General features: G+C 47.7%; 1 protein-coding gene and 1 long non-coding RNA gene across 2 annotated transcripts in view; one reads left to right on the plus strand and one right to left on the minus strand.

The window, feature by feature from the left end:
• The window catches only part of CERK (ceramide kinase), a 47,318-nt gene extending 36,879 nt beyond the window's left edge, over window positions 1-10,439 (plus strand). The window contains exons 10-13 of the mRNA XM_079994268.1: window positions 1,878-1,948; window positions 4,303-4,511; window positions 8,329-8,537; window positions 10,242-10,439. Of these exons, the coding sequence (XP_079850394.1) occupies window positions 1,878-1,948; window positions 4,303-4,511; window positions 8,329-8,537; window positions 10,242-10,326 (574 nt within the window). The 3' untranslated portion in view covers window positions 10,327-10,439. The remainder of the gene's footprint in view (window positions 1-1,877; window positions 1,949-4,302; window positions 4,512-8,328; window positions 8,538-10,241) is intronic.
• An 887-nt stretch (window positions 10,440-11,326) lies between these two features.
• On the minus strand, window positions 11,327-12,721 carry LOC307226003. Its single transcript, XR_013843236.1, has 2 exons — window positions 12,661-12,721; window positions 11,327-12,282 (listed from the first exon to the last, which is right to left on the minus strand). It is a non-coding gene; the product is annotated as an uncharacterized lncRNA (long non-coding RNA).
• Window positions 12,722-13,230: the final 509 nt, after the last annotated feature.

The following is a 13,230-nucleotide window of genomic DNA, read 5'->3' on the forward strand; positions in this document are numbered from 1 at the left end:
CACCTTTTCTCATCGAAACCCCCTGTTGGGAGGTGTTTTATTTTTGAAGGCTACTTGCAGGCTACAGTAGGAGCAGGAACATTGGGGTGCTTCACACTAGCGGACCTCAGGCACGGTTGGGACACCCTAAGGTCGTCCAAATGCCCCTCTAGCACAGGGGTTGGCCAGGTTTACCAGCCATGGGCCGGATCACTTCCATGGAGATTGTACAGACTAGCACAATGCGGCTCCGGAAATCGCTTCTGTGCAGAAGCGGCTTCCGGCGTCTGGACATGCGCATACGCGATTTCCGGTATCTGCGCATGCACAGATGTGATTGTTGGAAAAACGCCTGGGAAGGCCACCACCTTCCCAAAACACCGGGGCGTCTCTCCAGTGTTCACTCTCTGTCTGTATATCTTCCTCAGTGCAGAGAGACTGGTGATAAGCAACCCCTCCCTCCGGAGAGGAGCACGCTCGTCTTCTGGCATCTCATTGCAGAAGAAAAAGACAATCAGTAGCTATAAACTACTTTATTCAACAGTCTATATACAGAGACTCCATCAGCATGTCTGCTCTCTCTCAGCAGCAGTACAGAAACAACATCTCACACAGAAGTGAAAGTAACTTCTCTAGCCAGCGTGAGAGAACCAGCGTGGTGTAGTGGTTAAGAGCAGTGGACCCATAATCTGGTGAACCAGGTTCGATTCCCTGCTCCTCCACATGCAGCTGCTGGGTGACCATGGGCTAGTCACACTTCTTTGAAGTCTCTCAGCCCCACTCACCTCACAGAGTGTTTGTTGTGGGGGAGGAAGGGAAAGGAGATTGTTAGCCGCTTTGAGACTCCTTAGGGTAGTGATAACGCGGGATATCAAATCCAATCCAATCCAATCCAAACTAGCAGTACCCAACAGTACTGAGACTTCCTGTCTCACGCTCTCAGACACTCACATGATATAAACAACCATAGTGCTGCTTGCTGAGCAGCTGGTGAGATAAAAATCCTAACAGTGATTTCTGGTGCCACTCAGCGAGTCCCTGCGCCACGCTGCACCGGTTTAGCCCAGCACGCAGGGGACTCGCTGAGCAGGTGACTCAATCCAGGGACGGCTCGTGGGCCGGTAAAACGGTCTTTGTGGGCCGCATTCGGCCCATGGGCCTCACGTTGCCGACCCCTGCTCTAGCACAACAAATCATTTTCTGTGTCAGTTCACTGTGAAAGTCAACAAGAACAAAGCAGTAACGAGAGTCAACAGCTTTCTTTAACTCTTCAGAACCTGCAATGCTTTGGCTGCCAATTATTTCAGGTTTGGTTTTTTTAAAGAACCATTAAGAAAAAAGATAGGCATCCATTATAGCAGTGCAGGGCTTCAGCTAGAAATTTTGAAGTACATGACAACTACAGTGGTACCTCGGGTTAAGAACTTAATTCGTTCTGGAGGTCCGTTCTTAACCTGAAACTGTTCTTAACCTGAGGTACCACTTTAGCTAATGGGGCCTCCCGCTGCCGCCACACGATTTCTGTTCTCATCCTGAAGCAAAGTTCTTAACCTGAGGTACTGTTTCTGGGTTAGCAGAGTCTGTAACCTGAAGCGTCTGTAACCTGAAGCGTCTGTAACCCGAGGTACCACTGTATTCCAAAGAGAGGCAATCAATTTCATTGTTTGCCTCCAAACCAAACCTCAAATATTTGGAAAACGTGGCTTCAGAACTCAAGATGGTACAGAATTCCCAAGGGCTGCTCCAGAGGTTAGCTTGCTTCTCATTTAAATGACATATAAAATGTTGCTTACAACACAGCCTGACATACTGCAGACAATCTGGCTAAACGAATGAAACGTTAATGCCCGGTTCAGACTGCAGGAGGGAAAAAAACGAGGCTCACTCTTCTTCTCCAGGTGCCACATTTGCAAGCAGAGTAAACAACAGCTGGAGATAGAGCAGAAGAAGAATGGGGGAGAGATTAAAGGTAATTTTATACTATATGGAAGACCAGACCCGGATGGTGAGCAGATTTGTTCATTTGGCCTCTTAATGCACCGGGTGATGTAGCAACAAATGCAAGGGCAAATTTGGATGATTAGAGAAACTGAATTAAACCAGAAGCCCAGAAGAGACTCACATGGGTTTTAGATCAGGTAAGCTTTCTTCAAAGTGATGCTTTTTTGCTTGTCAACATTTATGGATCATTTGGTATGAATGATGAGGGTTCTGATGGAAGCCACAGGGCCCTGCAAACGAAATCTGCATTTCGTATGTGAGTGCTTTTCTTTCTTCCTGTTTGCACATCTCCACTGAAGTGTCCAACTTAGAATGGGTTGGACTTGCTTCTGAGCAGACATACCTAGGATGCGAGTTGTAGTTGTTTGAACATAGTTCCTATTGAAATCAAGGACTGAAGTCATGACTAACTTGCTCCATTGGTTTTTGTAGGACCAAATTGCAGATGATGATGATGATGATGATTATTATTATTATTTATACCCCGCCCTTCCTGGTTCAAAAACAGGGCTCAGGGCGGCTTACAACAAATTTAAAACACTTTAAAAAACTTAAATTATAAAAGCAGCATAAAATACAGTATAAAAACATGAATAACAACAAAATTCAAAAATCACAAATCAATTAGATAATCCCCAGGGTTAGCTAGCTGAATTGGTCCTTCTTGGGCCAGCGAAGAGGCCAGGGGAGAATTAGCTATGGGGTCTCAGAGTGGGTGATCTTCATAAAAGGGGAGGGATTATTTGTTTGTTTGTTTATTGAATTTATATACTGCCCTATACCCAGAGGTTTCAGGGCGGTTCACAGATAAGATCAACATAAAAGCCACAATATATATAATCAAAATAAAAACAACCCAATAACACACACACCCCAAAAAGAGCCACATTTTAAAAAGGGCATAGGATGTCAATCAGATCAACCAAAGGCTTGGTTAAAAAGGAACGTTTTTGCCTGGCACCTAAAGGTGTTTCATGAAGGCGCCAGGTGAATCTCTCAGGGGAGAGCATTCCACAGATGGGGAGCCACTGCAGAGAAGGCCCTGTTTTCGTGGTGCCACCCTCCAAACCTCTCTAGGAGGAGGCACACGAAGGAGGGCCTCAGAAGATGATCTCAGGGTCTGGGTAGGTTCATATGGAAAGAGGCAGTCCTTGAGGTATCGCGGTCCTGAGCTGTTTAAGGCTTTATAGGTCAAAACCAGCACTTAGAATTGGGCCCGGAAACTAATTGGTGGCCAGTGCAGTCAGACCAGGATCAGTATAATAGGCTCAAACCATCTAGCTCCAGTGAGCATCCTGGCCACTGAATTCTGCACCAGCTGAAGTTTCTGAACCATCTTCAGAGGCAGCCCTATGTATAACACATTGCAGTAATCTAACTTGAGGTTCCCAGAGCATAGGCAACAGTAGTTAGGCTATCCCTGTCTAGATAGGGGCATAGCTGATCCACCTGCCGAAGCTGATGGAAGGCACTCTGGGCCACTGAGGCCACCTGAGCCTCGAGTGACAGCAAGGGATCCAGGAGGACCCCCAAGCTATGAACCTTCAGAGGAACTGTCACCTCATCAAGAACAGGCGATCTCCCATCCATCCAGGCTGGGGGACCGCCCACCAACAGTGCCTCTGTCTTATTTCGATTGGGCTTCAGTTTGTTGGCTCTCATCCAGTCCATTACCAAGGCATCCAGTTTAGTCTGGATGCAACCCAACATGTCCATTTTAAAGTACAGCCACAGGCATACTAGAAGAGGATACCCACAACCCCTCTTGTTCTAGCATCATAAAACTGACTTTGGCAGTACCTTCTATTTTCAAGTAGAGTTGCCCCCCCCCCTTTTTTTTTTTTACAATGCAAAAACACTTATTGCTCTGCCTTCTCTTGCCTCTGGCCCCGTAACTTTTCTTCTAGAGCAATTCAGTCTCTAGGTAACGAGAGCGAATCAGGTGCCAACAGCTATAAAAGTGCTATAAAAAGCATTCTGATTCCTGCACATCCAAACCTTGTTGAAGATACAAGTCAACACACTGTCTTCTGTCTGACTTCACTTGCCAGTTAGTTTGCAGCCCTATTCCCAAGAACAAATATGCACAGCCAGTTGGCCTTGTGGACAACCGGTATTTGAAAATGTGCAGTGTTTTTAACTTGGATAGCTTGCTAACGAAAGAACGTGTCATAAATTTGTGCCATGGTTTATTATTGCACACGTAAGAGAACCGGCAATGCCATAAGACACCTTTATAAATCCAAATCGTGGCCAAATCGTCATGTTTGTTGCTCCCATCCCACTGCCTCTGTGCTAAATATACCTGTTTGTGTTTTTAAGGGAATGACGAAGGAGAATGGAAGGTCATCAGGGGAAAGTTTCTGGCCATCAACACCGCGAATATCAGTTGCGCCTGCCCACGGAGCCCGAAAGGCCTTGCACCAGCTGCTCACTTGGCAGACGGCTCTGCAGACCTCATTCTGGTTCGCAAATGCTCCCGATTCAATTTCCTAAGGTATCTCATCAGGCACACGAACCGGGATGACCAGGTGTGTATCTGCTGCGGCGGATTGAAACGCGGGGTGACGTTCAATGCCGATCCTGTGCTCCCATTGCAAAAACACAAATGTAGATTGGGCATAATTTGAAAGAAGCTCCAATAGCAGCCTACGGGGGGGGGGAGAGGGAGGATTGGCTATGGCGTTAAAACCCTTTCCGGCAACAGTGGAGTTGCCAGCTGCTCGCCTGAATTGGATTTCTGCGCTGCTAATTGGTCTCTGGCAAGGGGGAAAGTTTGGCAGGTGGAAGTTCTTGTAATGCGTTAGGAATCTCAAAAGTAGAGATTGTGGGAGCCAAGTGCTTTATTGATACTGTCCGCACTATTGCAGAAGCTGGCCAGAGGAGAGAGCTGGCCAGATTTCCACTGCTGTATGAAATCTATCTTTCCCAGCAAGAAGCAAGCGGCCAAAGGGGTCACAGGTCCTACCTGGCCCTGCACAGCAGTGGTGATGACGTTGTGGTCCTTTGTATGTTGTCGGATTCTTGGCCATGCTAGCTGGGGTCTTGATGGGAGTCAGAAGTCCAGCATCTGGCCCGAGCTGCTCATTTCTCAGGTTCAGGCGCTTGAGTTTGCTGACCAGCTTGACTGCCCACCTGCTTGGCTCTCCTATCTTGGCTCAGATCCCTGTCTGGACAGTACAGCCTCCCAGCTCTGACAGTTCTTCTCCCCTTGCACTGATGCATATTGAACTACCTTGGGTTCTGCCCCCCACCTACAGCCGACAAGTGAGTTTCCGAATCCACCCCCCTCCAAAAAAAAAATTACTATTATGTTTCCTCTTTTAAAAAGGCCAATGTTAATAACATCGAAGGAAGACAGCTACTTACAAACAAGGCAGTTATTTGTTTCTCCCATGCACTGTACTTAATGTATGATATATACTCCTTAGGGCAGGAGCCTTTTCTTGTTTTACTTAGCCTAAATCTGCAAAGTGCCACAACCATTTATGGCGCTCTATAAATAATGATCTCAGCTCCCAGCGTTCCATTAGGCTCCAGGAAACAGAACTCCACCCCCCACCCTCGAGCCGTACAATTGAAGGGATGGGTCTATTGATTTGATTTTTATTTGATATATTTTATTTTTACGCTGCTTTTCGTTCAAGTGAATCCCAAAGCGGTTTACAGACAACAGATAACAATAACAGAAAATCACAGGTAAAGGTAAAGGATTCCTGGACGGTTAAGTCCACTGAATTTGACTACGGGGCTGTGGCGCTCATCTCACTTTCAGGCCAAGGGTTCCGGCGTTTGTCTGCAGCCAGATTTTCCGGGTCATGTGACCAGCATGACTAAACCGCTTCTGGTGCAATGGGACACCGTGATGGAAGCCAGAGCACATGGAAACACTGTTTATCTTCCCAAACATCACAAACGCTGTATAAATCATATAGAGCAATCAACAATTCACCAGAAAAACAATATATAAAACACTATTAACAAAGCAGCAACTAAAAAATATAAGCTGATCATCCCAATTGCAGCAAAAGTCATATATGATTCACAAACCAATACAGCATTTATAGGGACGTGGGTGGCACTGTGGTCTAAACCACTGAGCCTCTTGGGCTTGCCAATCAGAAGGTCGGCAGTTCAAATCCCCGTGACGGAGTGAGCTCCCGTTGCTCTGTCCCAGCTCCTGCCAACCTATCAGTTCGAAAGCATACTAGTGCGAGCAGATAAATAGGTGGTGGGAAGGTAAATGGTGTTTCCGTGCGCTCTGGTTTCCATCACGGTGTCCCATTGCACCAGAGGATGTTTAGTCATGCTGGCCACATGACCCAGAAAACTCTCTGTGGACAAACGCCGGCTCCCTCGACCTGAAAGCGAGATGAACGACACAACCCCATAATCCCTTTAACTAGACCTAACTGTCCAGGGGTCCTTTACCTTTTACCTTACAGCATTTACAATCCATGGAACAATATTTGTATGAAACAATAAACTAAGCCCTGCAAAGTTCCTGTGCGCAGTCTCCACAGATAGACACAGACCTGATCCTCAGAGGCAGAGATCACCAAGGCTAGGGATCAAGTTACGATACGATACGATACGATATCTTTATTGTCATTGTCCCATACAGAATAATGAAAAGATCTACATAAGACATTCAAAAACCCCTAAAAACTTTATAACCCTGTACCTTCTTCCAGAAGGCAGAAGCAGGGTGCGCACTATCCTGCACTATCTCTGCAGCTTTCTTATGACACCTGGAGGCATAGATTTGATCCAAGGTGGGAAGAGTGCACCCAATTATTCTCTCTGCAGTCTTTACAACCCTGGACAGCATTGTTTTTTCCCTGGCACCTGATCCAGTGGCGTCCTTGAATACACAGTTCTCATGGGTTGGCTCTCCATAAGTGAGCAGCTGCCATTCATTCCTAGCGGGGGAAAGCAGCAGACTGCATTTCGGAGATGGGCAGTGTGGAAGTGGGGGCACAACATCCCCACCAGCGGCGCAACCCCAACTTTCACCACGAAGTGGATGGCAGCAACATCCCTTTTTAACTTTCTAAAGGCAACTCCAGGACTGCAGGAAAGGAGGTGATATGTTTCTGCCCCACCGCCAGGTCCAAAGCTGGGTTAGAAACTTGGAGAAGGGAATGCTAAATGGGAGGAAATATCCCCTCACTTCCTTCTCAGAATAGGTAGGTCAAATTTGGTTTGGCAGTGAGGATAGTAGATCAAGAGCAAGCTTTGAAAAAATGTTATCTCAACCTGCCTAGCATCCCACCATGCTGAAAATGTTTCTATTCCATCAGTCTGCTGCAGACAATTAAGAACACATCTTTCCACCACAGTTTGCTGATTCCATGTTAACTTTTCCATATGGTTTTCTTTCTAATTGTATGGTTTTCTGTACAATCCTGATATTCTTTTAAAATAAATGGTGGTATATGAATATTTTGTTATGAATAAATTTGATTCATTTCGTATATTATAGTTAAGAATGGGCGAAGGTGCATCTATTTAATATCAAGGAATAAAAGTTTACAGTGCCTCTTCCTGAGCTTGTCATAGGAGCCACTCAAACGCCATTCTAGGGACAGCCATACATTTTGCAATGTGCATTCCGTTTACTTTGCAGAGGGTCACTCTCTTTCCTGGATAGTGTGGGCAAGTCTCAGTATTTCACACTCAGTTTTCCATCTGTAAAATGGGAATAATTCTGACCTGCCTTACGGGATTTTTGAGGAGGACCCAGATCCAAGTTTGTTTGTAAATGACTAGCCACCCTCCATTAGTGACATCCAGCTGGTTTGATGTGGACCAGGTGAACACTGATTAATAATAAATAAATAAGTAAATAAATAATAATAATAATAATAATAATAATAATTTATTTCTACCCCACCCATCTGGCTGGGTTTCCCCAGCCACTCTGGGCGGCTTCGAACAAAAGATTAAAAATACATTAAAAGATCAGTCAATAAAAACTTCCCTAAATAGGGCTGCCTTCAGATGTCTTCTAAATGTCAGATAGTTGTTTATTTCCTTGACATCTGATGGGAGGGCGTTCGACAGGGCAGGTGCCACTACCGAGAAGGCCCTCTGCCTGGTTCCCTGTAACCTCACTTCTCGCAGTGAGGGAACCGCCAGAAGGCACTCAGCACTGGACCTCAGTGTCCGGGTTGCACGATGGGGGTGAGCAGAATTGTCCCAATTTAGATGTGCTGAAGCCATTTGAAATCCGTGACCTGCATCTTTCTTTATACTGAACTCTGGCTTGCTTTGAACTAACAGAAGCGGTTTGCTGAGTTTTGAGTCAACAAACGCAACAGATTGCCTCTTCTCACTTCTCTGCAGTTTGACTTCAGCTTTGTGGAGGTTTATCGGATCAAGAAGTTTCAGTTCACATCGAAACATTTAGAGGACGGTGACTGCGATGCCAAGAAAATGCAGAAGAATCGCTTTGGCCATTTCTGCAGAGACCACCCTGCTTGCTGTTGCATTCCTCCCAGCAGCACCTGGAACTGCGATGGAGAGACGCTGGATTGTTCAACAATTGAAGTCATGTGAGCATCTCCCTTTCCGGGAAAAAAGGATCTGTGCTTTTAAAGATGCGACAGTTTCACTCGCTCCTTAATTGATGGGAACTGTAAAAAAATGGTCTCCACAGCAGATATTTGGTGTGCGCACAAAGCCATACACCCCGAATGGGAAGTCTTGAAAATGAGAGGTCATGGCATGCTTGAATTTTCAGACCTACCTCCGTGCTGAATAGCAACTTCCTGTGTCGGAGGGAAGGCAGAGTTACAGTTCATTGGCACCTCTGTGAGGGAGGAGGAAGTTAAATCCCACTTCTCGCAGTCTTTATCATAATTCAGAGGACCCAGCAGCTGCTTTTACAGTTTCAAAATGGTACATGCTGTTGGCTATTTGCAGTATGGTAGCGCTGCAGAGAGCTTGAGGGGAGACCATGCATTAAAAAGGGACTCAGAAATAACTTAAACAAGGTTTTGATTACAAAAACAAAAACTCCTTATACACTAAATACATCAACAACAAACCAGACCCAACCACCAACCCATCCCCCAGGGTAATGGGAGAGCTAGGTGCTGCTCCTTATATACTGCACCCAATTGCTGACACAGCTTAATCAATACAACTAGCAGCACCTGCTATGTTTCACAGCTGTAAAGCTGGGTCTCGTTATTTTGCTCTGGCCCTTGCTCTGGCCCCTTAAAGACATACACATCGGGTGGAACAATGATGGACCTTTACATTTAAAGAAACAATTCAGCACATGCAACCCCCCCACTGCATGTTTAGCAACACACGTAGTTTGGCCCTATGTCTTTAGGAATATAAAGACTAGTCGAGTGGATGTTCAGTTAATGAGTCCTGGCATGTGTTTGTGTGAACTGACCCCAAATTTGGCTGGACTGTGGCCAAAATGTTTTGTTTTCTTTCATAGTTCCGCAGAAATCTGTAAGCGGTTTGTAATTCCCAGCCAAAAGGGAATCAGTGGAAGAAATATAATGCAACATTCCACATTCCAAACTGAACGATACTCGAGTCGTACCTTGGTTCTCAAATGGAATCGTTTCCGGAAGTCCGTTTGACGTTCAAAAACCAAGGCACAGTTTCCGATTGGCTGCAGCACCTTCCTGCATTCAATTGGAAGCAGTGTTGGAAAGAGATAAAGAATTATTTGACATTCAGAAGACATCTTAAGGCAGCCCTGTTCAGGGAAGTTTTTAATATGTAATGCTGTATTGTTTTTAACACTGATTGGGAGCCGCCCAGAGTGGCTGGGGAAACTCAGCCAGATGGGCGGGGTATAAATAATAAATTATTATTATTATTATTATTATTATTATTATTATTATTCGACTTCCAAAAAATGTTTGCAAACCGGAACACTCACTTCCAGCTTTGTGGCGTTCAGGAGCCAAAACGTTCGATTTACAAGGTGTTCAAGTACGACTATACTAATAATAGCAACCATAATAATGCCACATTTTAAGTAACACAATTAAATATCTCTGAAAAAAAATCCACAACAGCCCTGGTCATTTATTCCCTGCCTCTCATCTAGGGAACACAAGCTCTTCACCACCAATATGACAAGGCAACCATGACTTTCTCTGACTCTCTCTGCCATTGTGAACAACCAGTTCCCCTGGAAGAGCAAAGGGGTTTGTTCCTCCCGATGACTGGCCTAGTTCATAATTAATACATCTGCATTTATTCCGCTCTTTTCTTCCCTTTTGCAGGGTCCACTGCCAACTCATGAAACTGTTTGCAAGAGGAATAGAGAGGAACTCCACACTCGAAGCAGTTCAGAAGCAGCTCTGCTGAGCAAGTTAACCGAAGCCCATTCTCCATAAAACAAAACAAAAAGCAAGCAACGGAAGGCAACCGCCTGGACAAACAAGCGTCTCAGGCCCGTCAATAAACATTTTAAAGCCGAAGACGTTTTTGTGGTAAAAGAATCCATTTTGGTAATATGCCCTCTCTGCGAATGCCTTCGAAGATTTTAGACTTAATGCACGTCAGGCTACTGTTTAGTGAAGAAAGTGAGGCTGTGTACGCATCACCTCAAGCAGAGGCGCCAACATGCGCCCAAAATTGAGGGGGCCCAGTGTGCTTGTGACATCATGCGTGCGACATCGCATCGGCGGGAGGAGGTCGAGTGTGGAGCCCCACAGGGTGCAGCTTCAGTGACTGACAGCTCCTCTGGAGCAGGCCACTGAAGATGTGCCACTCTTGGCTCCGTGCTCGACCCCACAGATATTTTTTGGGGGGTGAAGAAACCTTGGCCCCACAGAGATGGCACCAGGGACCTCAAACCAGCTTCCCCCTGATTTGAAAACACAAGCCAAGGTTAAGCTGAGGTGCGTCTGCTTCCGACAGCTGTTGCGCACATGCCGGCAGCTTCCTCGACTAGGAAATGGGCACCCCAAACCCCTCTCTGGTCTGTACATTTGCTAATGTGACAGCAGGGACGAACGACCTCACTGCATTTTAAGCCGCTATGCGTACATAGACTTGAATATTTGAGACAAAGCAGGGCGAACATAGCTTGTTGGAGGCCCCAGGGCGGGAGTCCTGCTAGATTAAAGTTACTCAGCTCAAACAAAAAAGCAGCTGGTCCCTAGCAGAGCCCCTTGGCCAGCTTAGATCTCCGAGGCCTGGATGCTCCAATAACAACTAGGCCTGCGGCAGTAATTCAGCCTTATTAGCTTGCTACCCCCTGGCACCACCACCACTACTCCAAAAATATCAGACTGCTAAGAGGCTGGTATCATGCATCGCCATGCTGGCCAGAAAGGCATAGTTGTTTATTTTGTAGCCAGCATGAAAATACAGCATACCAGCCACTTAGCAGGCTAGTGTTAGAGGGGAAAAGGATCCTTCTAGGAAGTAGAAGACAGATGGGGCGATGCATCCTCCCCTCTGCCAGACCCCTGCATTTTCAAGCTAGCTATGTATGTAGGGACGCAGGTGGCGCTGTGGTCTGAACCACAGAGCCTAGGGCTTGCTGATCAGAAGGTCGGCGGTTTGAATCCCCGCCACGGGGTGAGCTCCCGTTGCTCAGTCCCTGCTCCTGCCAACCTAGCAGTTCGAAAGCACGTCAAAGTGCAAGTAGATAAATAGGTATCACTCCAGCGGGAAGGTAAACAGCATTTCCGCGCGCTGCTCTGGTTCACCAGAAGCAGCTTAGTCATGCTGGCCACATAACTCGGAAGCTGTACGCCGGCTCCCTCGGCCAGTAAAGTGAGATCAGCGCCGCAACCCCAGAGTCGACCATGACTGGACCTAATGGTCAGGGGTCCCTTTACCTTTACCTTTATTTATGAAGCCATTTTCCTTCCCATGTACAGAAATCAAGTGGACCAGTAGAGGAGGAACTGTCCCTCCTGCAGCAAGCTAACTCACTTGCATGGAGTTCCTTGTTGCTTATGGCTGCCAGGCAATGGAGTGGGTTGGCTTAGCCAGCCACCATTGGCTCTCACCGGCTGCTGCCAGTTTAGTGAGCGCCCCCTTCTGTCCACAGCAGGACCCCCGTTAACAGCATCAGCAGGTCTTCCCAGGGGCACAGCCGAGCCCTTACGGACCAGCTCCAGGCTGGCATAGCAATCTGCCTGCCTCTAACCCAGCCCCATCAGGGCTGCAGATATGGCAGTGTCCCTGACGCTCCATAAAGTCCCACTGGGCAGCCAGCTAGGACTGTTCCCTCCGTTGTTAAGTGCAAAGTTGGCCGGGATGTCGTGTTGCACCACTGGTGCCCTTGTGCAAATACCGTATTTTTCGCTCCATTGGGTGCACTGGACCATAAAGGTAAAGGTAAAGGTACCCCTGCCCGTACGGGCCAGTCTTGACAGACTCTGGGGTTGTGCGCCCATCTCACTTAAGAGGCCAGGGGCCAGCGCTGTCCGGAGACACTTCCGGGTCACGTGGCCAGCGTGACATCGCTGCTCTGGCGAGCCAGAGCCGCACACGGAAACGCCGTTTACCTTCCCGCTGGTAAGCGGTCCCTATTTATCTACTTGCACCCGGAGGTGCTTTCGAACTGCTAGGTTGGCAGGCGCTGGGACCGAGCAGCGGGAGCGCACCCCGCCGCAGGGATTCGAACTGCCGACCTTTCGATCGGCAAGCCCTAGGCGCTGAGGCTTTAACCCACAGCGCCACCTGCGTCCCATGCACCGGACCATAGGGCGTACCTAGTTTTTAGGGGGGGAAATAAAGGGGGAGGAATTATTCCCCCCCAGCCCCAATGAGCAAAGAAGCCAAGACAGCTAGCGGGATCCCGCTCGCTTTCTTGGCTTCATTTTTAGCCACGGGGCTGGGGCAGGGGAAGACCAAGCTTCCCCTGACCCCAGCCCCCAGAACAGGTCTGGGAGTAGCGGCAAGGTTGCGCACTCCCGGAGCTTGCGGGGCTGGGGGCGCTCTCCGAAGGCTTGCGGATAGCTGCTTGAAGCCCGGGGAGCGCAGCGGGAGTTGGCGCTGCACTCCCCAGGCTTCAGGCTGCTATCCGCAAGCCTTCGGAGCACGAGGGGAACTCCCACCGTGCTCCGAAGGCTTGCGGATAGCTGCCTGAAGCTTCAGTTGGCGCTTTCAGCGAAAGCAACGCGAAGCCTGGAGAGCACGGAGGGAGCTCTCCCTCTGCGCTTCGGAGGCTTCCCGTTACTATCGCTGAAGCCAAGGAGCCTGCATTTGCTCCATAGGACACACACACATTTCCCCTTCATTTTTGGAGGG

The sequence above is a fragment of the Podarcis cretensis genome (genome assembly GCF_951804945.1).
Source record: "Podarcis cretensis genome assembly, chromosome: 10".
Classification (NCBI taxonomy): Eukaryota; Metazoa; Chordata; class Lepidosauria; order Squamata; family Lacertidae; genus Podarcis; species Podarcis cretensis.